The sequence below is a fragment of the Podarcis muralis genome, chromosome 15 (genome assembly GCF_964188315.1).
Source record: "Podarcis muralis chromosome 15, rPodMur119.hap1.1, whole genome shotgun sequence".
Lineage (NCBI taxonomy): Eukaryota > Metazoa > Chordata > Lepidosauria > Squamata > Lacertidae > Podarcis > Podarcis muralis.
The window spans coordinates 19,368,413-19,395,450 of NC_135669.1; the positions used below are offsets into that span (position 1 = coordinate 19,368,413).

At 42.9% G+C, this 27,038-nt stretch overlaps 1 protein-coding gene across 18 annotated transcripts in view; it reads right to left on the minus strand.

Moving 5' to 3' along the window:
* Window positions 1-27,038, minus strand: part of NCAM1 (neural cell adhesion molecule 1) — a 216,157-nt gene that overhangs the window by 41,923 nt on the left and 147,196 nt on the right. For 4 of the 18 annotated variants that reach the window (XM_077919471.1, XM_077919480.1, XM_077919473.1 and 1 more), the window contains exons 9-16: window positions 20,592-20,621; window positions 16,170-16,320; window positions 15,188-15,372; window positions 13,967-14,063; window positions 13,279-13,449; window positions 11,363-11,494; window positions 9,468-9,482; window positions 4,726-4,767 (exon numbers count right to left, since the gene is read on the minus strand). In XM_077919471.1, the coding sequence (XP_077775597.1) occupies window positions 4,726-4,767; window positions 9,468-9,482; window positions 11,363-11,494; window positions 13,279-13,449; window positions 13,967-14,063; window positions 15,188-15,372; window positions 16,170-16,320; window positions 20,592-20,621 (823 nt within the window). The remainder of the gene's footprint in view (window positions 1-4,725; window positions 4,768-9,467; window positions 9,483-11,362; window positions 11,495-13,278; window positions 13,450-13,966; window positions 14,064-15,187; window positions 15,373-16,169; window positions 16,321-20,591; window positions 20,622-27,038) is intronic. The other 14 variants (XM_077919476.1, XM_077919484.1, XM_077919487.1 and 11 more) reach the window with 6 other exon arrangements.

The window sequence follows — 27,038 nt, forward strand, 5'->3', positions numbered from 1 at the left end:
CGCAGACAGCTCTCCAGGTCATGTGGCCAGCATGACTAAACCGCTTCTGGCGCATGGAGGACCGTGACGAGTGCCAGAGCACATGGAAACCCTGTTTACCTTCCCGCCACAGCAGTAACTATTTATCTACTTGGACTGCTATGCTTTCAAACTGCTTGGTTGGCAGAAGCTGGGACAGAGCAATGAACCGCTAAAGGGGGAAAAATCACACAAGTTCAAGCAAGTTGTGGAAGATCCACAAGGATTACCTTGAAAAAGGCCCTCACTCTTTCCTTTCTCTCTCTCTCTCTCTCTCTCTCTCTCTCTCTTTCATCTAGCAATACTTTTTTGAACTGGTCAAGGCTGCTTCTACTGCAAGGGGGTGGCCCCTTCAGCTGGCAGCTCAAGGGGCTTAAACTCCTCCAGCTTTAGACATCCAAGTTTTAAATCTGAGGTGCCAAAATATCTTGGGCTAGTATTGAAAACGGCACTCGGCAGAATGGCGAGTATCCAATGTGCTTTGATTACATCTCAGACGGAGGCTAAATGGGAATTTCTATATGGGTTCAGGCCTCTCTGATGGATGACCTTTACCAGGACAGAGACTTCTCTGTGGCTTTCAATATCACTGACCATAGTATCTGGCTCTGTGGGAAGGGCACCAGGGACACTGTGCTACAGTAATTCCCTTCCTACTTGCAGGATCACAACCAGGGATCATTAGGAGAGTCCTCTTCAGGCTCATGGCAAGTATGTTATGGGATCCTGCAGGGCGCTATTAGTGCTACTCAACATCTATAACAAGCCATCTTGAATGGTCATTGGGAGTTCTGGGGCAAGCTACCTTCAGTGACCCAATGTCTGGATGTGGGCCAATAAACCTCACCTGAATCCTAGGAAGACAGAGGCTTTGTGGGTTGGTCATTTCTTGATCTGGAAGATGAACAAGCTGCTTGCCCTGATCACCAATTAACTTTCTTTGAATAAGCAGGTACGTCATTTGGAAGGACTCCTGGAACCCTCTTCAACTTGAGGCACAGGTGGTCTGGTTGGCCTTGAGTGCTTTTTATCAGTTTCAACTGGTATGCCAACTGCAGCTTTTCCTAGATATGGACAACGTGACCACAGTAGTCCATGCACTGGTAATGTCAGGACTGGATTACTGCAATGCCCTCTATTTGGGGCTGTCCCTGTGTCTAGACAGGAAGGCTCAGCTGGCAAGGAATGCTGTGGCTAGACTGGTGATAGGGATGAACTACCATCAACACATGACACCAGTATGGAAAGACAGTTCCAAAATCTGAGCCTGATAATGTCAAGAATTTGAGATTGTTAACCCAGGCAGATCAGGCGATCTGGGGAGCCAGTAGGGAGCTTGCAGACATAGTTCTCAAGTTTCAACCAACCAGCATCTCATGTAGGGTGACAGTTGAGATGAGACATCCTTTAACAAAAGAAGTTTACTAAACTATTGCTTTATTTTTAAATTCTTTATACCTGAGCCACTCAAGCACAGAAGCTCTGCAGTGGCTTTATAAGGTAAAAAGGTAAAGGACCCCTGGACAGTTAAGTCCAGTCAAAAGCTTTATACTGTAAATACAAGCACTTCATTCATCCATTACAATGCCCCAGCAATAAATGAATACATTTCCTTTTCTTTCCCCCCTTTTTTCTTTTAGGGATCTGCATTCTTGCCTTCGAGCCCAAACTTTGTTAAATCTTATATATATATATATATATATTCACAATAATGACATAAATTGCAGATACCTACATATAATAAATATATGACACTTAATATTTTACCACATAGAAAAACTATTGTATTACTCCATAAGTAAGCTAAATTTATACTAAAGAAATTTAATAAGCAGGTTCAATTTATCTTAAAGTTCTTTTATTTCTTCTCTGACTTCTTTCACTCTAATCAATTCCAGAAGTCTATACATTGTTGTTACCCTTCCACGTTTTTGTTAACCATTCTTTCACTGTTGGTGGTGACTTTCACCCAGAAATTTGTTCAACGAGCATGCAAGCAGTTACTAATAGATTCCAAATTAACTTTTTTTTTTAAGTTTAATTGTGGATCTAAATACCCTTTCTCATACCTTTGGTCTCACACAGTGGTAAACATGAAGAGATAAGATCACTGACTGAACAAAGATTTAGGGCTCTTCCGCACTTCTTCTTGTCCCTAGAAAGCTTGGGTCTGAGAGGTATTCTGCTTGCCCTGTGCTTTCCAGGCATGAATCCAATGAGTTTTTTGTTTGTCCCACCACTTTCAACAGGAAAACCTGCTGTTTATCACTGAATTGGAACAAACGTCATTGGGCAGAAAAACTGATTTGCGTTTGTTCTGATTCAGCAGTAAACATTAGCGGGTCAAGCAGAAGTGTGGACAAGCCTTGAGTTTGAGGACTTATTACCCCTCTCCACTCCACTCCAAATAAAGAAATCATTCCTGGAAGAAGACCGTCTTTGTCTTTAGTCCAACACCATTTTGTTTGGACAGGAATGGCAAAAAGGAAGTTTTTTAGAGCCTTAAAAAAAATTACTGATGTTGAAAATTGTCCTAAGTCCCTTTTGAAATGAGGGCAGTAAGAAAACTAGGTCTTGTGAATACATGTTTGTCCAGTGCGTGCCTAATGAAATATATCATAATATGGAGGAGTAATTCAGTTTCATGTCCATTTTAATGGATACCTGTACCCAATTCACACATCCCCAAACTATATGCAAACAGAAATGTAGATATCCTGCAAAATTTGCCCTTCTCTGATTTTTGGGATGCAGTTACCAATCCCAAAATTTGTGTGCCAGGAGAAAGTGCACATAAAAATACATATGTTGGTGAAAATAATGCGCAGAAATGCATATGAGAAGAAATTGCTTGCAAAAATATGTATATTGGTAGAAATATGCACTAAAATGCACTAAAATGCTGATGAATTTTCATTGGGATTTATAACTAACCAACCAATGTGGAAAGTTGTACTTAAGACTAGAAAAATGAGAATGGCCACTGGTCAAGAATGTTGGAACCTGGAGTTCAATGATGTCTGAGCAACAGGTTCTGTATCCCTGTGACTACATACTGAAATAGTTAAAAAAGGTATGTTGATTTTAGTTCATTAAAGCTTTAAGATGGTGCTCATTTGTGGATAGACACACTTGTCCTGATCCAAATCCCAAATCAATGCATTTTAAAGATTGGTGTGACATGTCAAGCGGCCTCCCTTTCGCCTCTTCTTTCCTAACATGTAAAGACCACCTCCTTACAGCTGCAGAACTGGAACTTTCCCTGCTTCCCCCTGGGAAGGACAAACCTATATTCACAAGACTCAAGTATTTAAGCTATTCTGGGGGGAAAAGAAAGCAAAAAACTCTATAGAACGCCAAGGCTTCTTTACAATATGAAGCCCCACCTGCTCTGAAGGCAGTGGGGCAACTGGGGTTCTGTGCAGAGTTCCCTGGAAGAGTAGGCTATTACTAAATCTGTTCTGTGGGAGATGACAAGGTATTCCACACAGTAATATGGCACCACGACGTAAAACTCTGGTGAGATCAATATGCCCCACCCCCTCTTCAAGCCATGAAAAAAACAAACTGCGCAGATGTTAAACATTCTAATTTTGGGACACGTGGATAAACTGCAAGCAAACTCACTGTGTCTGCAAAGACACCCAGCGGCAAATTGTGTGTTAACTGGAACTGAAATCAAGCTTAGAATTATTACGCAGTTAGTCATGCTCACCTCAAAGATGTCACAAGGCAGAGGTTTTTAACAGGTGTACATTTTATCAAATGCAACCACTTCATCCCTTTGAGTCCAAAGGATGTGTTTGCTGTAGATGTTTAAATAATTTAGAGGAACCACATTTCATGCCACGTCCTGTTTTCCCGTAACTCCCTCTGAGGAATGCTAATTTACAAACCACGGAATGCAACTTCCAGCAAGAAACTGGAATTTTATTTGAATCTCCTTCAGTGGCCATTTTCATATATTGGTCATGATGCGTTTTGAGGCTTAACAGGATATGAGAAGGGCAAAATCCAAGAAAAGAACTTGCTGTTTCCAAGCAACTGTTAAGAAGTTATCCTATATTAATAAAGAATAGATAATAGCCAGGCTATATCCAATGTCAATATTGGATGCTCTTACACTGGGACCTGCCAGTAGACTGGGGCAGTTTTTAATTGAGGGTTCCATGTCATCAAATAGAGAGAAATTTTGGATAATCACACACAAGATCACAGCTGTAGGCTTCAGGGGCTCGGAGAAGCATCAGATCTTGTTGGGCATTTTATTTCTTTTTGAAGGCTTCTCAAATTTACCCTGCTCCATTTTAATTAAGCCTAATCTAGTTTTTCACCTCTAAAATGAGGGAGCAAGATGTTAAGCTTGAGGATGTTAAGAAAGAGGGAGTTAAAGGGGAAGCCCGTCTAAATAGTCAGATGAAATAGGTGTTAATTCCCGACAACGTTAAACACATAGATGGCAAAACACCAGCGTATCTCCACTCTGCAACACAATCTGGGGGAAGGGAACTGTGCAGGGATGAGGGTGCCAGGTCTTTTCTTACTCACACCCATTCATGCTGGAGTGTGCCCATCGCATAGTGGGGCGGGGCGTATTAATGGCTCCTGGCCGTGCACTCTAACACACACCATACTGTTTTGTAAACGTGTCTGAGGGGTGTGGGCGAGAGAAAGGAAAGAAGGGAGGAAAGCCTTTCTGCTACTCACGGGCTGGCTCTGTGTTTTCAGATTCAGTAGGATGCTGGGTTGCTATGGAAACACGAAGGATAGATCGGACATGTAAAGGTGAAGCCTGGTGTGAAGATAAATTATGAAGGAAAATAAAAAGGCGGGGAAGGGGGGAAAGAGAGCCTGATGACAAAAAGGCAAGGGCTCAAGAACATTTATGCCAAGGATTTATAAAATAAGGAGAGCCATTGGGCTGAGGAGATCCCGGAAGTTCCCTGGGTGATCTTGGGGCAGTTCCTCTCCATCAGAGGAACCTATCTCAGGGTCAAACTAGACATTACTTTAATTTCATAGTTCAGAAGTATGTCTAGAGTTCCCTCAGAGGATAGCTGTGAGGATAAAACAGAAAGGAAAGTTGGAGGAGAAGCGAACAAGGTCCTGAACTCCATAGAAGGGAAAAAAATATGTAATAAATAAACAGAATATTGGGGAAATGTTGATTGAATACTCCAATAGTTTTGCACTCTTCAGAGGTGGGAATCCCTCGTCTGCCCCTTTGGAAAAGCAGGAGTCACATCAGCTCCATTCCAGTTGTTGGAAGAAACTCCTTAGGACAACCCAAATTTGGCTGTAGTATGAAGCCTTCAGAAAACAAATCTGCAAAGACTGTGGCAAGTCTACAGAAATTTAGCATGGGTGTGTCTGCAACAAAATACTGTGGTGTAGAGAGGAAAGCTCCAGTTTGGACTTCCAGTAACTCCATTTCATCTCCCTGCTGCCCCACTCTAACAGTCAGGTCAGTATTTTGTGCCCACAAAGTATACTCAGTTGTCTCTGTGTTTTGTACGGAGTGGGTGGGTTCCTGAGGGTTTCCCCCTCAATATTCTTTTTTACGTGTGTGTGTGTGTGTGTGTGTGTGTGTGTGTGTGTGTGTGTTGTGGTGGTGTCCATTTTGGCCATTGCCCAATACTCTCTTCCAAACACAACACCTGCTCATTTATGGCCATCACTGCATAACATTACTGCAGGTTAAGAAACCCATAAAGTACTTTTTAACGCCTCACTTACTGAGAACATTTATAGAACTGAAGAGAGCTGTGGAATGGTAAAAAAAGAGGCTCTCATTCCACAGAAATCAGTCACCTCTATAATATCAGAACTACCTGATTGTGTAGATGTTCCCATTGCAGAGCTTTGTCTGTCCCATCCCAGGGTTGCTCTGTCCTCTGACAAACAGAAGAGCACCAGGCAAGCTGAAGAGCAAGAACTGTGGGTTTTTGTTACAGCTGGACTTGCCGACAGGGGAGAAATGGGTGAGCAGAGTGGTTACGAGACTGAGTTGGAAGGCTCCTGATGCAAGGCTCATCTGTGACTCAGCAAAGTTGTCATTGGCAAATGCTCACTGCCTGCCAGTAGTATGCAATGGCAATGCCAGTCTACTTCACAGGGTGCGTGTAAGGAGTGCTAATATATGCAAAAGGAGTGCAACTCAAGATGCTCCTAAACCTACCATGTCCCACCCCCCATTTAATTTTTGAAGGAGTGGGCATGGTTCACAGGTCAATATTAGCCCACCAAGGGATCCAATTTGGCCCGCAAGGCTTTTTCCTACAAACCCCACCCACCTGCCCATCAACTGAAGTTACTGATTACGTCAGCTGATGTGTAGTAGGACAGGGTTTAATTGGTTGTGTGATCCAGTTCCCAGGCAGAATGATTTAATCGCCATTCATCAGCTAAACAGAGATTAAAGCCCTGTGCAGAAGCACCCTTTGAAGCAGCTTCTGCATGTGTGCTACTTCAAAAAGGCTTTTGCAAGGGTTTTAAGATAGCTCCTGCACCCCTGTTTGAGCCTCTGGATGCTCAAATGGGAATAAAGGTCTGTCTTATAGCCTTTTGCAAGTGTACCCCTCCCCCTTTAAGTCTCCAATCCTGAAGGCTTAAGAGGGAAGCGCAGACAGAGGTGTAAAAGACTTTGTGAGCATTCTCCCCACTCCCCATTTAAGCCTCCAAGATAGGGGACTTAAAGAGGGAAGGAGGAAACTCACAAAGCCTTTAGCAAACTCCCCCCTCTCCCTTTAAGTCCCCAATCTCAGAGGCTTAAAAGTGTGTGGAGACTTGCGAAGTGCAAGTGATTTTGGCAGGTGGAGCAGCCCCTCCTCCTGTCAAATCTGGCCTGTGAGACACAACTTCTATGGGTATGGCCCAAGCAGACAAAAGGGTTTGCCAGTCATGGAGTAGAACAGTTCATCATTCACGCTGATGTAGTGTGTTGCTATCTGGGGACCTTGCAGTGACGGAATGTATTTTCTTTCTCACTCTATCTTAATAAAATCCTCAGCAACATTTAAGAAACAACATTCCTGCAATTAAATTCAAAAGGTTATCAGCTCAATCACAATTTAGTAAAGAAATATCCATGCCATCATCTCTCCACCATTCCTTATGCTCTTTCTCAACCGCAATCAGCCGCTCTGTAATGAAGCAGACTGCTTCACAGTTTCCATCTGGGATTGTTTTGACAGCAAGACTCCCCCCTTTCCCCTTTTAAGCCCAGGTAGGGGTGTGTGTGTATGTATGTGTGTATAATTAATATTGAAGCCAAAATTGTTGCAACTGCAGCCTTGTGATTCTGTGAGCCAGCTACCAAAACACTCTCGTTTTCTCACAACCGCATCCCTTGACATCACAACTTGTACAAATGCCCCGGAGCCTTCATGAAATACTGCCCTCCAGTCCCAGCTCTTGTGCTAATGCTGACTTCCAATTATTGGCTGTAACTTCTTCGCAATGCTCAGTCAGCTGCAAGGGAGTTGCTATCGATCCATTATTTTCAGACATGGCTGCACTGGACAGCAACTTTATTGCTCACCACCAGCCTGAGAGCAAAGTGCCTTTAACACTCCCCCCTTTAACCCTCAGTTATTTATCTGATCACCCTTTGGGAGGGATACAGCTTGAACCCCACATGAATTGGATGTCCATAAACCAGCCACGTAAGATTGGCCACCACCAGAGGTACAATATGTGGCTATTATCCATGAAAGCTAAATGGAACTTCCATATATATAAGGGCAATGTACTGAACACACAATGGGAAAAGGACGTTGCCCGATTTGTAAGCATCTGGCTGGTCCGTTTGGGAAAGGGAACTGACCCCAATGTATGGGTGTCCATGTTTCTTCGGATTTTGAAGGGGGGGGGGAGGGTGAATTCTTTTGGGACTAAACCTAACAGTGGAGTGACAGCAACAATACAATTTCATTTTAGGGCAGCTTGGTGCAACTTGGTGCCCTCTAGATATTTTAGACTCATCAGAGTCCAAGCCAGGGCTGTTTGCTCTTTTCCAATTTTCATTTCCAACATTTATCCACAAATCTAAACTAACATGAAAGGAACAATTAAGGAGAGTCTGGCTCGGCTAACCTTCCCTGTTTACCCATGAGCTACTTCTGCTGTTCATTCTCCTTCTTCTGGACTCTAAAGCCCCTTTAATTATAAAACAGAGGCTGGTAAAGTGCAAGATCCCTCACTCCCTAACTGTACTGCGTACAGGTGAAACTCGGAAAATTAGAACATCGTGGAAAAGTTCATTTATTTCAGTAATTCAACTTAAAAGGTGAAACTAATATATGAGATAGACTCATGACATGCAAAGCGAGATATGTCAAGCCTTTATTTGTGCTTCATTATGTTCAGGGTCAACGTAGCCGTCTACCAGGAGATTTTGGAGCACTTCATGCTTCCTTCTGCAGACGAGCTTTATGGGGATGCTGACTTCATTTTCCAGTAGGACTTTGGCACCTGCCCACACTGCCAAAAGTACCAAAACCTGGTTCAGTGCCCATGGGATTACTGTGCTTTATTGCCAAGAGAAAGATGAGAGACATGAGACCGAGCAATGCAGAAGAGCTGAAGGCTGCTATTGAAGCATCCTGGTCTTCCATAACACCTCAGCAGTGCCACAGACTGATAGCATCCATGCCGCGCCACATTGAGGCAGTAATTGATGCAAAAGGGGCCCAAACCAAGTACTGAGTACAGATACATGCTTCTACTTCTCAGAGGTCCAATATTGCTCTATTTGCAGTCCTTGTTTTGCTGATTTCATTTAATATTCTAATTTTCTGAGATTGTTAATTTGGGGTTTTCATCAGCTGTACGCCATAATCATCACAATTATAACAAATAAAGGCTTGACCTATCTCGCTTTGCGTGTCATGAGTCTATCTCATATATTAGTTTCACCTTTTAAGTTGAATTACTGAAATAAATGAACTTTTCCACAATATTCTAATTTTCCGAGTTTCACCTGTATGCTAAGAATTTTTTTAAAGCTTTTTCTTTGGGAATATCGACCTCCTACAAGTGAGTTTGTCACCTGGTATCAAAGCAAGCAAACCATTGGAGACAGCCTGGAAACTTCAACATTGCCTACCCCAGGTGTGTGTGTGTGAAACAACAACATCGCAAGTGAAATAGGCACACATGCAGATACGAACAACACTGCATGCTTTGGAGATGGGAAAGAAGGAGGTGTCAACCTCTTGACCAACTTCTACAAACGGCAGTGTTAACTGGAAAAATACAACAGCTACTCTAGCATCAGTGTTATTAGGAGATGCAAGAGTTTTATCAGCTACTTTGTTTCTAAGCACAAGAAGGAAGGTTAAAAAAACTAGAAAAGAAAAGAAGAGAGAAATGCTAAGTTAAAAAGGGCTAGTTCTACATCCAATGTTAGGGTAAGAGCACTCCAGGAGAAGGAATTCAGAAGCACTTACGTGGCGGTGGAGTGCCTGCGGTTTCCCCATGGTTGGAACACAGATGAAAAGAAAAGACAGACACAGACCCCAAAAAAAGAAAAGATGTAACAGAGATGAAAATAAAGGAGGCGATAGAACAAGGCACTGGAAATTTAAAACAAGCGAGCGTTCCTTGCATTAGGGTCACATTTTCCAGGTAGGCAGGTTAAGATTATCAGAGAAGAGTAAAAACTGGGCAGCTACAGAAGCACAAGAGGGGAATCGTGTTCATTTATCTGTGCACTGGATAGTTTGTGGGGACAAGGAGCACAACTAGCTTCCAAGGTAGAGAGGGAGGAACTAGTGGAGTGGGAGAGTTGCTGTAACCTCTCGTCTTTGCTGCAAGGCCCTGGATGTAGCAGAAGGAGCACTGAGCTGAACAGGCATAGGAAAGGAGGTGTGGGTTTGTTGCTGATTCCCAGGCACGCGCGAAGAACATTGGTTGGAGAAAATTGGGAAAGGGATATAAGGAAGCCCATCCAAACATGAGCAAGCTGGCTACGTAAAGGCTTGAGTGAAACCGGGAGCAGAAAAGGGCTTAGATCTGGGGCAACCACATATATATAAAGCCCATTTTGTTCCATATCATGTTACATTCAATCTCGGTTTAATTTTTATTACAAGTCTGAAAACAGCTCAGCTTCCTCCACTTGCCCCTCCAAAGAAGGAAGGAACTGGAAAATGGGAAAACTCAGTATGACAGACATACAGGTCCATCCTCACTCTGAGGAGCGGCAAAATCCAGAGCATTAACTTGCAGTTAGCTCTCGCTTGTTCACTCTGAATCCTGCCCACATCCTGCAAAGCATATGGTGCACAAATGATGTGGAACTGTAAAATAGGAGCCACAGTGGAACATGCATGCTCAAAAGCATGTACACAGCTCTGTGGCAACCTGATTCTTGAGCTTAACTCTTCTGCCAGTTAGATGGAAGTGTTAAGGTGTGCTCCAACAATATTTCTCTGTCTCTGACAATTCAGTGAGGCAGAGTATATAATAAAGAGTCAAGACTGGCCAAAAGATATAGTTGTTCATAGAGCACAGGGTTAATTTACAGATCATGCTGCTACAAGCAGCAGTGATGCCTGCTCTATTGGTTGGCTTCAAAATGGAATTAAGACAAATCCAAGAAAGTTGATAAGTCTTTTAATGGTTACTAGCCATGATACTAACACCAGGGTTGGAAACAGTGTGCCTCTCAGTAGAAGTTACCAATGGACAACAGAAGCAGGCAACTGCTATCCTTCTAGCCCTGTTCGCTGGCTTCTCATTGGGGCATTTGTTTGTCCACTGAAATGGATTGAGGCATGGGTGGGTGGGTGATGACGACAACTTGTTGGCCCAGGCAAAGTAAAAGGATTGTCAGTTTGGCTCAAAACTCAACCAATGCTTCATAACAGAGGAAGTTCAGATTTTAAAAAAAATCACCCTTCTACCCTTTCTCCACCCTTCTACCAGCTGTGCCAGAAAAAAGCTGGTTCATTTCTCTGTTCCTTACCCACAATATTGTTATGACATGTGCCAAGCTACAATAAAGGAGTGAGGGCTAGTTAAAAAAAGAAAAGCCACACTATCCCCCTAAACAATCAAACCCCTTATTTCCATAACCAGTCTCTGGGAGTGCAGCTTGGTGGGAGGAAGAACAAAAACAGAAAAGACCATTGGAAGGCAGAAAATAACAGAAGTGGGTCGATGTTACAACCTGGTGAAATCAGAGAAATCTGGACAGATGTTTTGGGAAAGATCAGAATGAGACCTGCAAGAGGAACAGGAGCCATCCATGCATGGAAGGGAGGCTGCAAAGAGGCAGGGAGAGAAAATGAAGGACATTTGCAAAAAGCAAGGAAGAATAGAAAAGCAGGGAGTTACTTACGAACTGGCTGTGTCTTGAACTCGGAGGGAGAACTGATTTCGCCTGCGCCTTTGCCATTGATGGCAGTCAGTCGGATGGCATACCTTGTCTCTGGCTTCAAGCCCATCACAGTGAACACACCCTCCATGTTGGCTATTCCAGAAAAGAGAGGAAACAAGCGGAGGAACGTTTTAATCTATAACAGAAAACGGTTCATTTCACAATCAACAACCTTGGGTGTGCAGGACCTGGAGAGAGAAGAGCATGGGAGGAATGGCGGACGGAGAGGGGACCTGCCATCCTCACCTCAACAAAGCAGGGCATCCGTTGCTTTTTTGATGATACAATTAATATGCAAGCTTTAGACTAACAAAGATCTCTCTGATCCCCCATGGAAGGGTGGCTAATTTTTCACCCCTAAATAGGACTTCCTAATAAAGTCACAATTCAGAAGTTGGAAAACTCAAGGGTTGTTACCTGATGTTAAGCTTCCTCTATACAAAAACACACAGAGATGAAATTCTACTCTATCAAAGATAGATCCTCTTGTGGCCCTGCTCTTTCTCCATGTCATGCTCCCACAGAGTCCAAAACTAACAGCTTCTTCATGGTTAGTCAATAGATAAAGGGCCAATCCACACTTGATGGCAAAATCCTGATTTTCATGTTCAGTGGGTCCCCTGTGCTCTTCCTATTTTTGCCCTGGAACTCTTTCCCAAAACCCCATGTTTATTTGTCCACTTTTGGGTTGCACTTAGTCAGATTTTTCTGAGTTTATCCGCCTTGCTCTGCCCACTGTGCTTAGCAGGACTCAGAGCAGCAGGACACACAAGGCTTTTGGGACTCAATGCTCCTTCCTCCTTCCCTGTTGTTAAGAGGGGTTGCTAAGGGACTCATTGGTCCTTCTTTGTCCCCCTCCCTTCTATGCAAACACCTTTTATACGATCAGAACAGAAATATGAGTGGTTTTTGGTTTTTTGCATAACAGGGTCATTTGGAAAATGAGGGGGGAATCCTGGGTCGCAGTCAGGCAATAACCAGAAGCATGCAGTTCAACAGTGGAAAAACTCCTAATGAAAAACTGACCAGAATGAGGGAGGGGGGTTGGAAAGAAAGGGAGGAGGTGAAAGAAGGCTGCCTCTGCCTGCAAATTTGTGGAAATTTCAAAGAAACTTATTCACGAGCCCTTGCAAAATCAGTTTTATAAAAAGGGCCAAACCTCCCTTCAGAATTTCCAAGCATCAGTTAAGATAAGATTTTTGCAAGAAACCTATGGCACAGCTGCAGAACAGCATTAAAAGTTCTTGGGCATGGGGAAATCAATCTGTGCACAAGTCGATTAAAATATGGATCAAGCAAAGGTATTGGTATGAATTTGTGGGGTGCAAGACACCCTAAATTCCTGGGTCCAATAGAAGTTGGGACTTAATCCATGTTTGCGAGTTAGGCTGTGACAAACACTGAACCCCTGGATTGTGTTAACAAGTCAGGCCAGCCTGGTGACTGGTAGCTGAATGTGGGTTGTTAGGGGACAAAGACCAGTGATGACCCAATCAAGAAAGCCAACAGGAAGGCAAAGACTGTGCCACTCCTCCAGCTGTGTGTCAGTGGGCAGAGACAAAAAATGGGTTTAGGATTTTAGTTTGGATATTGTAGGCCGGGACGGACTAGTTTCACCAGGTTAGCGGTGATAAGGAAGAAGGGAGGTGAAGAACACTATGTGGGCTGACTGGAACAGGCTTTAACAAAGAGAAAGAGAACGTGGTTGTTGTTTTCTGTTCTTAAACCCATGCCTGCTGCATCCATGGGAGAAAGCAAGAGACCCTCTTGGAATGTGAATGCTCTCCATCTAAACTCAGGTTATACACATGTGTAAATAAACCATATATCACAAAGACATCATAGTCTCTGCTGGTTGGCAGTACTCAACACCCTACCTTCCTTAGCATCGTACATCCTGGAGTGCCAGTCTTCCTCTCCCCGCGCTCGCCACTCTGCCTTGTACCGGAGGATGGGAACTCCGCCGGTAGCCTCAGGTTCATCAAATTCCACTTGGGCTGTGCTTGAGTAGGGTTCGACTCTCTCAATGGAAGGTGCAGATGGTGTATCTGAGACAGGGAGGAAGGCGGAACAGGCTAATGAGGCCAGATAGGGCAGGCTCAGGGCAAACTTGCACACATAAAAAACTTTGCAGTATATGCACAGTATATTTTGTGTGGTGGTGACCCCATTCCTCCCCCCCTACTCAAAATGCCTCTTTGAACTGAGCATTATTGGGAAAAGAAAACAGTAGCAACTTTCACCCCTTGAACACTGTTTGCGCCTTACTCATCTCTGACACCTTTTACTCCAAGGTTTGGGCTGAACCTCCAAGAGTTTTGTGCAGTCCTAGAAGAAACTCTACATGGGAATCACTGTAGTAGCCATAGCTTAGGCTAAGGTCTTTCAAACTGTTCAGGATAGCATCTTTGAGAGTTCTGGATGCTCTACCAAGAAATTTGTATGTGGTCAATAGGAAACCACTGAGCAAGCTTATAAGGCAGCACAGTTTCATTCAGAAAAAATGGGGGAGAGGAAAGTTTCTAGACCTCATGTGTACCTCTGAGTGGCACTTGGATGACTCACCTGCTTGTACAAGGATGAACTCTGAGGACTCCTGACCAATTCGGTTGACTGCTGTGCAGTTGTAGTTTCCAAAATCATTTTCCGAGTCTGGTGTCACCTGCAAAGGGGAAATTGATCAGGAGGGTTAGAGCACCTTCCCTACTCGAAAAGAATAAAGAATTTGGAGTTTTTTATTTCTAATAAAAAAAGACGACTATTACAAATTACAATTACAAATTAATGAGGGAGGATTTGGTATTCAGAATCCAGAGCTATATCATCATGCTTACTTATTGTCAAGCATTAAATACTGGAAGCCAATAATTGTGTTAATTTTCTGATTTATTTTCTGATTTATTTTCTGGTACTAGAACAATTGGTTAAATCTTTTAAAACAAAAAAAATGTGATGACTTTTTATAGATATTTCTCAATAAATCAGTTTGATATGCAGATGTTAAGAAATGAAGAGAATATAGAATTGGAGGATCCTGTATTGCCGAGACAATGGGAGAGTATTATAACCTCTATAACAAAGGTGTCAATGGACCTTAAATTATGACATACAATGGAAAATAATATTTAGAATTTATTGGACTCCACTATGTTTGCACAGAAAAGGACTCAGACAGCATTTTGTTGGAGATGTAATAAGGGGAATACTACTTTAAAGCACATGGTTTTATAACGGCCTAAACTTACTAAGTTTTGGGAGAAAGTAGTGAATTATATAAATATGTGCGGGAAGGAAAGCTAATTTTTTCAGAGGTTAATAGTGTTTTGAACTACATGCCTACTATATGGAATTTGACAACAGGGCAACATAAATCAATTCATTGTACCCTTACTATGTGTTGCCAAAAGACTGATATTGCTGCATTGGAAAGACAAATGTATGGCTTGAAGACGAGGATTGAGGACCTGACTACACTTGCCACTTATGAGTGGATTGCTTATAGACGTAGACTTTGCAGGGACAAGTATAATGGAATTTGGAAAATATAGTAGATTAAAAAGTGCATTAGAAATAACCTGACTACTGGCCATGCTGGATGGGATAGGAGCTGCAGCCACAGGCTGTATGCTCACCCACTGGTGAGCATGCTCAACTCTTTTCACCCTTAAGGAGAAACAGGTGTGGTCAAACCAAACACCCACCCTCTGTGATGAAGAGGAGGTTCTACATCCCCATGAATATGTATGTGCCCCAGGTTCCTTCTTAGCAGGGAACTGTATGTCTCACCTCTAGGTAACTGGCAGTTGGAGTGTTGTAGATCCTAATGTTGCTATAGTTGGAGCTTGGCAGCAGCTGCCCATCTCGGAACCAGGAGATGACAGCGCTTGGGTACGCAAACACCTCACAGGTGATGTTCACCTGGTTGCCTTCCCAAGTGTAAACAGCAACAGGGCCCTGTAGCTTCGGGGCATCTGAAACAAGGAGAAAGCAGTATTTGGAAAAGTCATTAGCAAGAGAGCGTAAAGAGCCCCTCTCTAGATGTGCTGCAACATTTCCTTCTCATACATTCCCAAGTGCTAATAGCTAACCTTCTGCTCAACACCCTGGAAAGATAACCAGTTTACAATTCTAGCTTCAATAGTCTGCTCCTTGTGATGCCTTGGGACAGATTTGGTGCAGCCACTTCTCCTTGGAAAGGGGCTGCAGGCATGGCAGATAATATAAACTTTGCAGCCCTGGCTATGGGTGGCTGCAGACAACTGAGTCCAGCAAGTGTTGCTTTCTGAGGCTGGCTGTTAAGGGTAATCATATGGGTTTAGAAACAATAAAGGGATCTAAGAAGCCAGAAGTCCTTTGCTGCTAAAGACTGAGAACATAAGAGCAGAGGCCCTTCTGGCCTAGAATTCTGTGTCCAATGGTAGCCAGCTAGAAGCTTCTTAAAACTCAGAGGAGTTAATGAAGGCAACAGCCCCCCTTTACTGCTTGTGACCAGTCGTATTATTCAGAGCTATACTGCATCTGAATGTGACGTTCTCACCCAGCTACAGTAACTTCTCACTCCACCACTGTGCCCCTCTTCCATCATTATGACCCCTGCTTGCTACACCCAGAAAGCCATGCCCACCACTACCTCCCTAAAATTCTTCCCTCCTTCCCTCCACACATAAACATTCTGTGGGTTTGGACCCCTGGGGAGAAGAGGGGGCAGTGGGAAAAGGCAGAACCTGTACAACGGGAGCGGGAGTGATGGTGAAATGTGCCCACTTACACTGGACTTCCAGATGCATGGCTTGGGAATCTTGCCCTATGGTGTTGCTGGCTATGCAGATGTACTCCCCAGCATCCGTGTACTGAATGTCTTTCAGCGTCAGAGAAGATACCCGCGCATGGCTGCGCACCACAATGCGCCCATCCAGGGTCTGGCAGGAAAAGGAGAGAAGAGTTCAGAAGATATGGAAGATATGAGCAGATGTCGGTGCATTCAGAGAGCCGGGAATGCTTGGAAATCAGGCTGGGCTTTGCTGGACATCATTTACCCTATGTCCATCATTCAGACATGGAATGGGGGAAGCAGTGGCCCTCCAAAAGTTGATGGACTCCAACTCACATTATCCTTGACCACTGGTCATTCTGGCTTGGGCTGTTGGGAGATGTAGCCCCCAAATATCTTGAGGACCACATGTTCCTCACTTCTGGCTGAGACACTAAGAGGCTGCCACCTGCATTCTGCTTTCCGGAGGTCATGCTTCCCTTGCTGTCTGACCTATGAAGCTGAACTGAGCCAACAAAAACCTGCCTAACAACACTGCTTTGTTTTCAGGGTGCAAAGTTGCACTCCTGCCATGTGAAGGTAGAAGCAAAATAGACCCACTGTGCTGACATCCTGGTCCAATTTAATTTCTTCAATGGCTGTTCTCAGGCAGGATGCATACCACTGTCTTGTATTTCCAGCACTGAGCTGAAGTAGAGTGCAGGAAGACAGGGAAATGTTCCTGTGTTGCCCAGGCAAATGTCTGGAAAATGGCAGCACTCATCATAGCTGCAACCAGCAGACTCACGCTCCATGAAGAAAAATAGCTGTAAACTTGGCCTTCAGACAATCCTACAAATGTCATGATGCTTTGGTTCAGTCTTAGCAATGACAAAATGACTTAGTATCTGGCTTCTAGACTTTCACACTGTCCTGGTTGCTGCAGCTGAGCCTGGCTTAACTGCAGCTCCAGACAGGTCTTGAAATTCCAATGGTGACATGTCAGATTCCTCTCCCAATGAGGCTGATGCCATTTTGAAGGAGCTCCTTCCTGGATCCAATTCTCTAGGCTAGAATCTTGTTTCTGGTATCAGCCTGCTAGAGGTCCCTGGGGAGGACATGAAAGAAACGGGCGAAGACTGTGGTTTGACCTTGCAATCGGTTCACAGAGGTAGACCGCCCCGAACGTGGAGGCTAAATATAAATATCATATATAATGGCAACTGATAATATTTGTCCTCAAAACTGTTTTGATGCAGTTGCTCTTTTCTTTTTCACATGTGGGAAAGGCAGCTATTGCATCGTGGCTGGTGAAGCTTGGATAAAGAGAGGGGTTTTCCCCATCCCTCCCCACCCATTCCCCTTAATGCAAATGCACAAAAAGAAATAAAACAAGCACACAACCCACACCCCAAAAACATCCCCACCTAACCAAATACTCCCAAGAGAAAAATTCCTGTAGATTAACAAAGGAATAGCAAGATGTTTCTGCAAAAGGAAAACAAAGGTGGTGTCTACTAGAAAGCTGCCTATCAATGAAAAAGCGATTCTTCCAAATTGGGGCAGTGAGATTATTAATATACTCCATTCAGGGTGAAAATGCATCAAGAGCCTGTCAGCTGGTCCCTGTTCTTTCATCTGCAGCCGAATCAACATTCCATAATATGCACATCAAAAGTGGCACTTGTGGCCTGATTAGGCTCCAGCCAGCTACAAAGGGAACACACACTCAACTGAATGCCCAGTTTTATCATCAGTTGTCATGGCAACAGGAAGATGATCCAGGAAGTCCTATTTGGGTATATGTTCCTATGCCCTTGCAGCAGTGAACAACTTTACATCCCATGAAAATCAGCCAACATTGCTAAAGGTGTCACATCAAAGAACCACTTTGGTTAACAAAGCATATTAGTGTCCAGGAGGGGCAGATTTAACAGGATTAATTCACACATGACAATTTATCACTTATATATAGAAAATCTGCACATTTCTGTCCAATGCACATGTACTGGAATTCTTCATTTGACAATAGTTTTCCATATGAACAATGGCGAAGAAGAAATTCTTGCATTTTGCAGACACCTCCTCCCCCACTTCAGTGTTTTACCCACTCCCAATTGCCACCCTCTTTGCTTCTGACATACCGCCTCTCTTCCCTTGAAAACAAATTCTGGATTGAATCCAAACCCCCCAAAACACAAAACAGGTCTTGGGTTGGGGAAAGGAATGCATTATCAAGGTATTTCATCTCTCTCCCCAAAAAGTGATTTTTATGTACCTTCAATTCTTTTGACAAACAAATAAATATTATATCCTAACACATAGATAGAATTATGCTAGGAAGTCTGGGGCTAGAATTGAAGAAGAATTGAATTGAATATAAAAGGTTATAAGCAATAGCACCCCCCATACAAATACACGATGGCAGTTTTACCAGCTCAATTTCCCCCCACAAAATACTCTGAGGGAAAACAAGCTGGATTCACCTTGTGGAATAAGCAAATGAATACATTCTTAGAGAACTGGAGTTTATGAGCACCACCTCTCAGTAGTAAAACAGCACATGCAGCACGGAATAAATTATATACAAATGGATGTAGAAAGATGGTGGGCTGACTTGAGTTCTTACCATCGTTTTCTGATTACTAGCAACCCTGCAATCCACCAACATGTTTCACATTTTATAAAAGCAAAACTGTCTAGACTCAGTTTCTCGTAAGACTTAAGGATTATGGCCAAACTGGGCATGAATGCATCTTATTTTCCAAAAGGAAGTCACTTCATGGGGCTATGGGGCTTTGCCATCATGAAAATTTATTCTTCCTATGGCTAACCATCAGTCTATGGCTAACCATGCACTGTGGAAATGGTTAAAGCCTCTCTGTTCAGCTCAAATTCATATCAGGCTCCCCCAAGACTTCTTCTGGCAAAACAGAAAGACATTGAATATGCCCTCATGCATTTCCAGCATCACACCTAGCTCAAGCCCTTGACGATCTGTGATCATCCTAATGCATTCTTACTTAAAAGAGATTCTTATCAGGCTGAGATTCCACCTAATTCAGTATTCTTTCCAACAGACCCAGCACCTGGCAAGTGAAGGTGGTTCATCTAGAAATTGGTCCAGCAGCAAAGGACGATCTGCCTTCTGCCTGGGATCAGAAGCAGATCACAGAAATGACCAAGAAATGACAGAAACTCATCCTACAGAGTTCCCATCAGAGTAAGAATAACCCTTCTCATCTCCTGCCATAGATGCATACATAATGAAGAAATGGAAGAGAGGATGATTCAGCTAGGATCTCCAGCATGATGTTGTGTTTTGGCTCTTAAGAGTTTGGAACTCTAAGCAGCAGCTAAAGAAATTATGAGAACCACAGCAGAACCCACAGTTTCTTGCACCAGACTTCTCAGACTGATTTTGCTATAAGCCGGGTCATGTTTACTAGTACACGGTTCTGACGCATTTCAAGAAGCCTACCTCATCCAATTTATGCAATACACGTTTCATTTACTCGGTACACAATCCCAGTTTAATGGAAGCTGTTGGTCAAAATCATTTTTGCTAAAGTAGGGTTATGATTTAAATTATCCCCTTCCCTTCCTGCTCCCAATTTCCCAATCACGAAATTGAGCATGAAGTCCAAACTTGATGGATGTGGGATGAATGCACGAGATCAACCCCTCTCTGTTGCATTGTGGCTGAAGTTGGTGATCCATACAATACAGATAGGAGCTCCAGTTCGACACCTAGGTCAGCCAATTACCCATCTCTAAATGTAGTCTATAGGACCATCTTCTGGAGAACACATAGACTTTGAGATAGGTAACTGCACTGCTTCTGAGATGGAATGTGATGCAAACATTTTAAAGTAGAGCAGAACGTGCCTTACTGAGGGAGAATGAGCAAACAAGTGAATTTGAGCTGGGCTAAGTGGGCTGTGAGCACAAATCCTGAGATGAGGGGAATTACCAACTCATCCTCACCTTACTCCATGAGCCCATGGATGTCATGGATGAACAATGCTTTTAAGAATTTTGCTTTGGGAATTTGTGCCTAAAAGAGCTTTCAGCCTTCTAGGTCCAAAACGGAGAATATTGTTTAGTGTTATTGAACATCACAGGTCCACTTTAATCCCACCAAAGCCCCATGGTGGAGGTCCTTGGTGATGTTTGTCCCATTCCAAAGACACTGTGCTTGCTCATCCAAAGATGCAGTAGGACAGAAAGAGGTTTCTAGAGCTACCAGCAGATAGCTTGAACTTATTATAGTATATATATAGATAATCAACACCAATGCAGTTACATTATTAATACTAGATTTAGTTGGGTTGCTTACTGCTACAAGAAATTTGTTAATCCACAACATTTAAATACATATTTATACACATATATACACAAAGCTAGAGAAGATTGGCTATTTGTCTGGTAATCTTATACCTCTTGTTTCTCGGGCCGGGTCCATGAAGCCTGGAGAGAACAGATAGATAAAACACAACACACACAAAAAAAGAGCAGTAAATGTTTACAAATGTTGTTGCTTCCCCCGCTTCAGTTAATACGTTGTATGCATCACACTGCATTCCGTGCACATGCGAAACCAAATTTAAGAAGGGAGGTGAGGTGGGTGGGACAATGAAGGGCAAGGGGGATTACGGTGGGGCCTCCATTCCCTGGTATTTGTTCCAAATCAGTAATTAAAGCAACAACAACAACCCCAAGTTTGATTGATCAAGGGCTAAATTATCATTTGCAGACTCTGCTTCTGCTCAGCAGCAAGGCAACTTAATCTGCACATTTGGCTCTGTCACACCATTTTGCCGCAAGCAGCCCCCAATGGCAGCAATCCCAGCGACACCCCCACCCCTGCCCCACTGCAGCAGCTTTGCAATGCAAAGATATAGACAGAAATGTTTTCCTGGCACAACATAAGCATATTACTCTGTGTCCACAAGCAGAGAACAGCTATTAAAGCGACACATTTTAAATGCTTTCTCATGCATGCATACAAGCATATTTTCTTTTTATGTTATATCATATTATTATGATGCATGCTGTTAAAGAGGCAAGAATGCTCATATCAGAAAAAAGAAGCACAATTTGAAATCTATTGAAAACAAGAAAAGTAGAATCCAATTTAAACCTCGGGGTCAATTTCTCTACTACCTGAAACCCAAGGACGTTTTCCAACTATGCCCATTTTCCTGGTTTAATCTGCTGCAGTAAAAGGAGTCCATAATCACCTGGTAATAGAATCACATGACCAGGAAGATGCAAGACTTTGGGTGCAGTGAACACTGCGGATGTTTGGATGGCAGCAACAGACACAAAGGCCAATGGACACCAAACACAAATGGCATGTTCAGGGAGTGAGGATGAGCAATGAGGCACCTGTTTCCCAAATCATTCCCAGCAAGGTCAGCGCCACCAGCTCTGACAATGACCACAGTTTCCGACATACTGCGTGCACACAAACCCTGCCTCAACAATTTCTGTCTCTGTTCTGACTCAGAAAGTGCTTAGAGCCTTCACCAACCTGGTGCCCTCCAGATGTTCTGGACAACAACTCACATCAGCTCCAGCTACCACAATTGGCATAGAGATCCCACAGCTGCCCTGAGGATTCTTCCCTCTGTAGAAACGTCCCCATTCAATACAGTGGGGGGACCCAATCTGCAGCTTCAGGTGACAGCTACTCACATAAGAGACTTGCATGCAAATACGACTGCTTGTACATGTGTAAGACTACATTACAAACAAGCCTAGTTACCCATCATACGTTAGCAATATTGCCCTGACTCCTCTTAAGCAGCAACCTGAAATCATTTGACACTGCTGACGTTAATCTAAAGGAACTTTGGCCTTGTGCTGAGCCCCACTGGATGTTCTTCCCAAACACAACTGGGAGAACCAAAACAGAAGGAGTAAGGACATTTCCTTCTTGCAACAAACATTTGCACTACAAATCCATAAGCCCCAAGTTCAATAAACTCCCTATAAGGATTTAGTTACGTCAACTCTCAGTCTCAGTTTACCCCATCTGCAACATGGGGAGAATAGTACTGACCCCAATTTACAGGGCATGTTAAGGAATACTAAAATAATAGATAAGAAGTACTTTTAGTTATTTAAAACACTATATAAATGCTAATTATTATTTGTCATTATCATCATTAAAGCTGCATTGAAGTGGGCAAAACTCCAGGCATTTCTAACAAAATCAATCCTTTTGAAGATCATATTCAAAAGTATGTACAAGCCATTTATTTTGGTGGAGGCACTACTAATTGAAGCTAAGGAATTTGGCACAAAAGAGACGATTGACTGATTGCCTTGACAATGATGTATATAGTATTACAACTAACCTTGACAAACTTGAATTATAAATCATGAGCTAAGAGGCAGTCAGGTGGGGGAAACTGACTGGAGGTTTTCTGGAGAAGAAAAAGATTATCCCCTGTACTCCAATTCCCGTCCTGACTTTATGGCATGGATGACCAACCTGATTGGGCTCTAACCCAATTTCTCTAGCTATTGGCCATGCTAGCTGGGGCTGATGGGTCTTAAGAGTCTAAGAGCAGCCAGAGGCTCACAGGTTAGCCACTCCTAAGTGTATGGGTTCTCGTTTTACTATGATACCAACTCACAAAGGTAAAATCTATCACAATGATAGGGAGGGGCCAGAGGTATATAATTTAGTTAATTTAGCTAATTCTCCAATAAGCAGAATCCCTATAAACCCTTTGCCAAGTGTGTTGGGAAGGCAGCTAATATGAAAAATGGGATCAATGTGTCTTTTCCATCTATTTAGTTTTTATTTTATTTTATTTATTTATTTATTAAATTTGTACTCCGCCCTATACCTGTAGATCTCAGGGTGGTTCACAACATATAAAAAACAGAAAACACGTAATAAAAACGAGAACAAAGACAACCCAATAACCGCCCACCCTTCCACAACACATTTTTAAAAGGCACTGAATGTCTATCAGTCAAAGGCCTGGTTAATGTTGAACGTTTTTGCCTGGTGCTTAAAGGTGTATCTTATCTTTATTAATCATACATATATAGTTTGGTCTGGCAACTTAGGGCAAGAAGTTGGGGCAACACTGCTTAGAGCTGACTGTGACTAACTGGTATACAACTTGTTGAAATACTCATTTTATTTTTTAAAGGCTGCTGGGCCAAACCTTCTTGAGGAGTTCCAGGTCTTCGGCCTAAGTTTCCAAAACAGAGGCAAATAAGTTTATGTGCATGAGGGGAAGGTAGATGGCAGGGGGGCTGCACTGGGTGGCAGTCTACTTTGTGGGAATCAGGGAGAAAGTTACTTGGCTACCTCCACTGTTTAAGGAACTGTCCAGGTGTAACTGTTTAAGGAACTGTACAGGTGTAACTCTAACATTACCACTGTGCACCGAGCTGGAGGCTTTGCACAATGGGCCCAATGGGATAGTGGGCCTAAGAACATTGGCAAGAAACCAGCCCTAAGGTTGTGTGTATTTCTTCTGTTTCACCAAGAGAAGCTGCATAACTGATAGCAGACATGGTGTTGCAAATGAAGATTCCCACCACCACACAAGGCACCATTCCTGGCAGCACAATTGATCCATAGACGGCACTGTTCCTGTATCTAGATAACGCCTTGACTTGAGTGCAACTAGATTATACCATTTGCACAGTCAATGGGCACCTCTAAGCTTTTGCACAAATCCCATTCATTCACATAATCAACAGTTTTGAATAACAAACACCTGATCATCCGTTCGACAACCTGGTAAACCTCGCAAGGATCTAGTCCAGTTTAATTCTCATGCAAGAGAAACTGGACTAACCCCAGGCTTCACTGGTTTGGACAACTGGAACTATGTCCTGCCATCTGCTGATTAATACAAATGTATACCATGCACTGGTATTTAGCTGTGACATTTGAGAGTTACTGTGATAAGAACTAAGCTGCCATGTGGAATCAGATCAAAAGACCCATTTAACCCAGCTTCCTGTGGTCAACAGGAACCGAGAGATGTTTCATGGAAATTCATGAGCCAGCAAAGGAAGTGATAATTCATCCTCACTGTTCAGTCCCCATCATCTGTTAGTCAGAAATGTACCACTGCTGGAAGATGGGGATTACAATTTTGGCTGCTGAACTGAACTAGACTTCCCCAACTGGTGCCCTTCAGATGTTGTTGGACTCCAACTCTCATCAACTGCAGCCAGAATTATGAATGCTCAAAAATGAAGATAAAATTTGTAATTGCAAGCATCTGGAAGGTACCCAGTTGGGGAAGGATCTGCTAAATCAACTCCACTCCTCCTTTTATTATGGTGTGCTAACAATATTGAGCACTGATGGTTTAGGAGGCCCATTTGTTGCCATTTTGCTTGACCCCACACTTGCTTAGTCTGCTCCCATAGCACAGATCTCTTGTTTGAACTAATGACAAAACCAAAGCATAAATGCCTGAAAATTAACTGGAATGTAATGGCAATATACAAAGAACAAGGAAACTCATCAGCAAGGCATCCAGCCCACACACCAGACAAAACAGCAGCAGCAGCAGCAGTAGCAACAACAGCAGCAGCAGCAGCAGGTCTAAATTCTTCACGTTTCCCCTCCCCCTGCCCATTCCAGTCTCCATTAGAAACTATCCAAAGGAGGATGAACCTTTATAGTTCCTTAGCATAGAGTGTTCAACGGCAGAAGTGAACGTTTCAAAAATATTTAGCAGTTTTACTCTGAGCTTCTTGAAGGGGAAATTCCTCAGGGAAAAATAACTCAGCCACCTCTCCCAGCTTTGCGCATTGTTTGGCTGATTTACAATGAATTCTCATGCTATATTTGAACACAGAAAATGCTGCCATTAGTAGCTGAACATAGGGAACTATAGATAGTGGATCGGTCTATTTCTGGTTTGTGCCTGTTTTCCATGTGTTCATTCATAAGTTTATACTGTCTCATTTCCACATTAATCTACTTTCCCATTTTTTTAACTAATCCAGATGATAATTCACATTTAAGGATGTATTCATATTTTAATATGTATTTTTACCATAAAACATATATTTAGATCAGCATTTTAGCTCAATATGCACACTTCTGAACATATTTAATCCTAAAATATGCTTTAAAAATATACTGTTGTACTTGATTTGGTCTATCCATTTTTCTAAATAAAACATGCCTTCCCACGTGGCTCAAACAATCTATAGTATGGCTTCTTGTGTCATTTGAACCTGGACTGTGATTTGTTTGCCTTAACCAAACCTTAAACAGCAAGCCAAAAATAAACCAAGAAGTCAGATAGGAACTTGCGTGGCAGGAGAGAAGCCTGTTCACAATGAAAACATGGCTCAAGACAAACTGTAGCTTATCATGACATACAAAGCAGTCCAATGCCTCCAAACCATTCTGCTCTCTATGTACAGTATGTGTTTGGATCTGAATTCCCTACTTTTCTACACTGTCATAACTAATGAAAAAGGTTCAACACTTTTCTTTGACCTTAAATGCAATTAACTAATAAGCACTGCTTGAATTTGTAGCTGCATAAGAACTGAGCAATGCTCTCCCTTTCTTTCTTTCTTTCTTTATTCACTTGCTGTTCACATGGGACTATTATGACGAGCGGCCAGCCCCGTGCAGCTTCTGGCCACATCCAATCCGAAGACATCATCTTTATTTCAAAACTGCTAATTATTTTTGCCATCAAGAACAAAAAAATGGTTTCGATATGTGGTCGACGACAGTTAACAAGCGAGCACAAAGGCAGCCAGGGCTTTTGTGCCTGGAGTTACGTGCAGCGTGAAAGAGTAAAAGTGCAGGATATCAAGAGAAAAAAGAATGAACAGGCTCATTTGGGTCCACAGAATGTTTTTAGGCTACATATGCATCTCTCCCTTCCCTCACCCCCCAATTTCTCCCAAGCAACTTCTGCTTTTGGTAGTTGCTGTAATGGCTGTTGCACACTGGAATCGCAGCACCAATACCCGGCCCATCATCTAAGAGCGAAAGGATGGGTGCAACTTTCCTTGCATGTTTGGCAGTCAGAAAGGAACAAAAACATGCACCTCCCAAGAGGCTACAGATCCAGCAAGCTCCTGGGAAGCAATGGAATTGATTATTTAGGTCTGCAAATAAATAATCATTTCTTCGTGTGTGGTTAAGAAATCGCCTCTGGGCAACCATGCAAGGAGAAGTAGATGGAGAATTGGTTCTGTTACCTGGGGCTAGAATCAATAACACGTAGCTCATCCACATGGTGTACCATCGACAGTGGAAGGTCACCAGATACTAGAATGACTCCACCCACCCAGGCTGGTTTTTGGCTGTAGTCGACAGAAAGGGCTATAAAACCTCCCTATTAGTGCTAGGACTTGGCCTCAGAAATAAAAGCCTTTCCTGGCTCTAGACTTGGTCCCTAGCACATACCCTTTGGCTCCTGGCTCTCTCGATGGCTTAGCTCAGGCAAATTCCATTCTTATGTGAAGCCATTGCAGGGTTGCAAATTACTAAGGCAGGGTTTTGTTTTGTTTTTTGCTAAGCTGACATAAATATGAATCCTACCTTAACATAAGCCAATGAAATTGTATGAGGCTAGTTACACCCTATTCTGCTACCTCTCAACAGGCCAATATATGTATTGCACACATCACAGGAGACTGCTGAACCCAGGCCCCAACTATCCATCATTTTTGTTTTTTTTGCAATGTATACTATTTGGATTCTTGAAATCACACCAAGAGTCTCCATGTCAATGACAGATGTTCTGATCTATGCTAATTAGACATGGGGGACCCAGAGGTAAGGGCTACAGTGAGATCCATTGGCTTACTACAGTGGAATCAGGTTAGTTGTCAGCAGCCGTTTATCCTCCAAGGGATTTGAAC